Here is a 2500-nt window from a genome sequence, read left to right as displayed (position 1 = left end):
GCGACAAGCTCCGATCACATGTCATGTGACCGGAGCATGTGACCAGGAAGTTGCGGTGTGGCCACTGTACTGTACACAGTGTATGGCTGCTTTCAGACGTCCGTGTTTAATCAGGTACCAGTCACACGCATGGTTATGGTCATACATGTGACATCCATGTTTGCATGCGTGTGACAGGTGCCGGAGAAAACAAGGATCTGTGAAATAAAAATATTTTTTCATATTTACCTGCTTTCTCCGACTCTGCTGCCTCCCGCTCCTGACCGCTTATCAAAACACACACACACACACACACACACACACACACACACACACACACAGCTGTATACTCACCCGGCACTGAAGTCCCCAGCGCTGTTCCCGCTTCCAGCTCCACAGGGCACTAAATATTCAATGAGTATAATGACAGCAGAGCCAGAATCGCTGGAGAGAAGTAAATATAGAAAATATTTTTATTAAAAAAGACCCATATTTTATCTGGTATGTTTTACACTGATGTCACATGGATCACATCAGTGTGCGATCCGTGTGACATCCATGCTGCTGGAGATGCCTGCGTGTGTACGTGCGTGTGTACGTGCGGGGGTCATGAAAAGTCACACGGTCCGTGTGCAAACACAGATGTATGAGGCACATCATAGAATAACATGGGTACGTGTGACATCCGTGTTAAAGGGGTGGTTCACCCATATTTTTTATTGTCTACATCGATATTATATTGAGAAACAATGTTTCTCTCAAATACCTTGTGTTGTCAATAGTGCCTGTGAGAGGCGCTATTGCAGACCGCTGTTGCCCATCCAGTGACGTACCCGTCAAATGCTGCCACGTCATATCCGTGCAGCCGGCTACAGTCTTCCAGACTCTGAGCTGTGAGCGGTGTTTCACTGCTGTCACAGCCCATTTGCCCCCCCCCCTCCTCCTCCCTCCTAGCACGGCGCGTCTCCTGCTCCCCCCTCCCTCCTAGCACGGCGCGTCTCCTGCTCCCCCTCCCTCCTCGCAGAACGCTGCAAGCAAGAGACGTGCTGTGAGGGAGGAGGAGCAGGAAGCAGATGGGCTCAGAATGTAGCCGACTGCACGGATGTGACGAGGCAGCATTGGACGGGTACGTCACTGGACGGGAGCAGCGGTCTGCAATAGCGCCTCTCACAGGCACTATTGACAACACAAGGTATTTGAGAGAAACATTGATTCTCAATATAATATCGATCTAAACAATAAAAAATATGGGTGAACCACCCCTTTAAAAACGGATGTCACACGTACCTAAAACACGGACGTCTGAAACCAGCCTACGGCAGCGCACCGGATCCGACAAAGTGGAGAAAACTGGATGTGTGAAACCACTAGCTTACCCCGGCTCCCGGCACACGTGTGCCGGAGCAAGCGTAGGCTGGTAACCATGGTACACATCGGGTAACTATAGAAACCGCTTTGCTTAGTTATCCAATGTGTAACATCGTTACTAGCTTACCCCGGCTCTCGGCACACGTGTGCCGGAGCACGCTGTTAACCAGCGTACACATCGGGTAACTATGGAAACCGCTTTGCATAGTTACCCGATGTGTACCATGGTTACTAGCTTACCCCGGCTCCCTGCCCATTCAGATTGTTAGTCTCCACTGTCAAACACGCTGATGCGTGCTGCACAGCAGGAGACCAACGAGCAAAAAATTAACCATCATTATTCAAGACTTACTGATTATATTATTATTCAATCTGCTAACCTACATACACATTCTAGACTACCCGATACGTTAGAATTGGGCCACCTTCTAGTCAAATATATAAATCTCAGGATACATGTATTGATTTTTTTGTTGTTGTTTAGGTTAAATTTTGTTATTTATTTAAATATTCTTTTTAATTTCATATTTTTTATTAATGTTCATATTAATCTAGATTTTTTATCCTAATCTTCTGACTTCATGTTGTGGGATATAAATTAAATCTGATCTCTTATGTTAGAAATGTCCATATAAAAACACAAATCTACTGCAAAAATACCGCATATAAATGTGAATCACGTCAGATGCCAATTTACAGTATTTATATAAGAAAATGTATTATCCACCATCTACTATAATACTATAATGTTATCTATGAAAAAGACAGCGGGAGGTTAGGGAGATAAATACGTGGCTTAGAAATTGGTGCAGGAAGGAATAGTTCGGGTTCATGGAGAACTGGGCCAACTTCTCAGTTGGCTACAGGCTCTACGGTAGGGACGGGCTGCACCTCAGTGGGGAAGGTGCAGCTGTGCTGGGGTCAGACGGATGGAGGAGCTTTTAAACTAGGATCTGGGGGGGAGGGAGGGTAGTGGAGCAAATAAGGGGATAGATAGAGCAGATAGAGACAGTGAGATGGTAAGGGTCAATAAAGGATTAGGGGGGGGATAGGACATGCAAGTAACGTAGGGAGGCTAGGAGTAATAAAGGTGTTAATAGTATTAAATGTCTACTGGCAAATGCAAGAAGTCTTGCAAACAAAATGAATGAAT

At 45.7% G+C, this 2500-nt stretch overlaps 1 protein-coding gene across 3 annotated transcripts in view; it reads right to left on the bottom strand.

The window, feature by feature from the left end:
* The window catches only part of SACM1L (SAC1 like phosphatidylinositide phosphatase), a 543139-nt gene that overhangs the window by 465251 nt on the left and 75388 nt on the right, over positions 1-2500 (bottom strand). For 2 of the 3 annotated variants that reach the window (XM_075315019.1, XM_075315018.1), the window contains exon 2: positions 334-423. The exons of the other annotated variant lie outside the window; for it this stretch is intronic. In XM_075315019.1, coding sequence (XP_075171134.1) covers positions 334-423 — 90 coding nt within the window. The remainder of the gene's footprint in view (positions 1-333; positions 424-2500) is intronic. 3 annotated transcript variants of the gene reach the window in all.

Source organism: Anomaloglossus baeobatrachus, chromosome 6 (assembly GCF_048569485.1).
Source record: "Anomaloglossus baeobatrachus isolate aAnoBae1 chromosome 6, aAnoBae1.hap1, whole genome shotgun sequence".
Taxonomy (NCBI): Eukaryota; Metazoa; Chordata; class Amphibia; order Anura; family Aromobatidae; genus Anomaloglossus; species Anomaloglossus baeobatrachus.
Note: the sequence above shows the minus strand (reverse complement) of the source record. Positions and strands in the feature narration are given on the sequence as shown.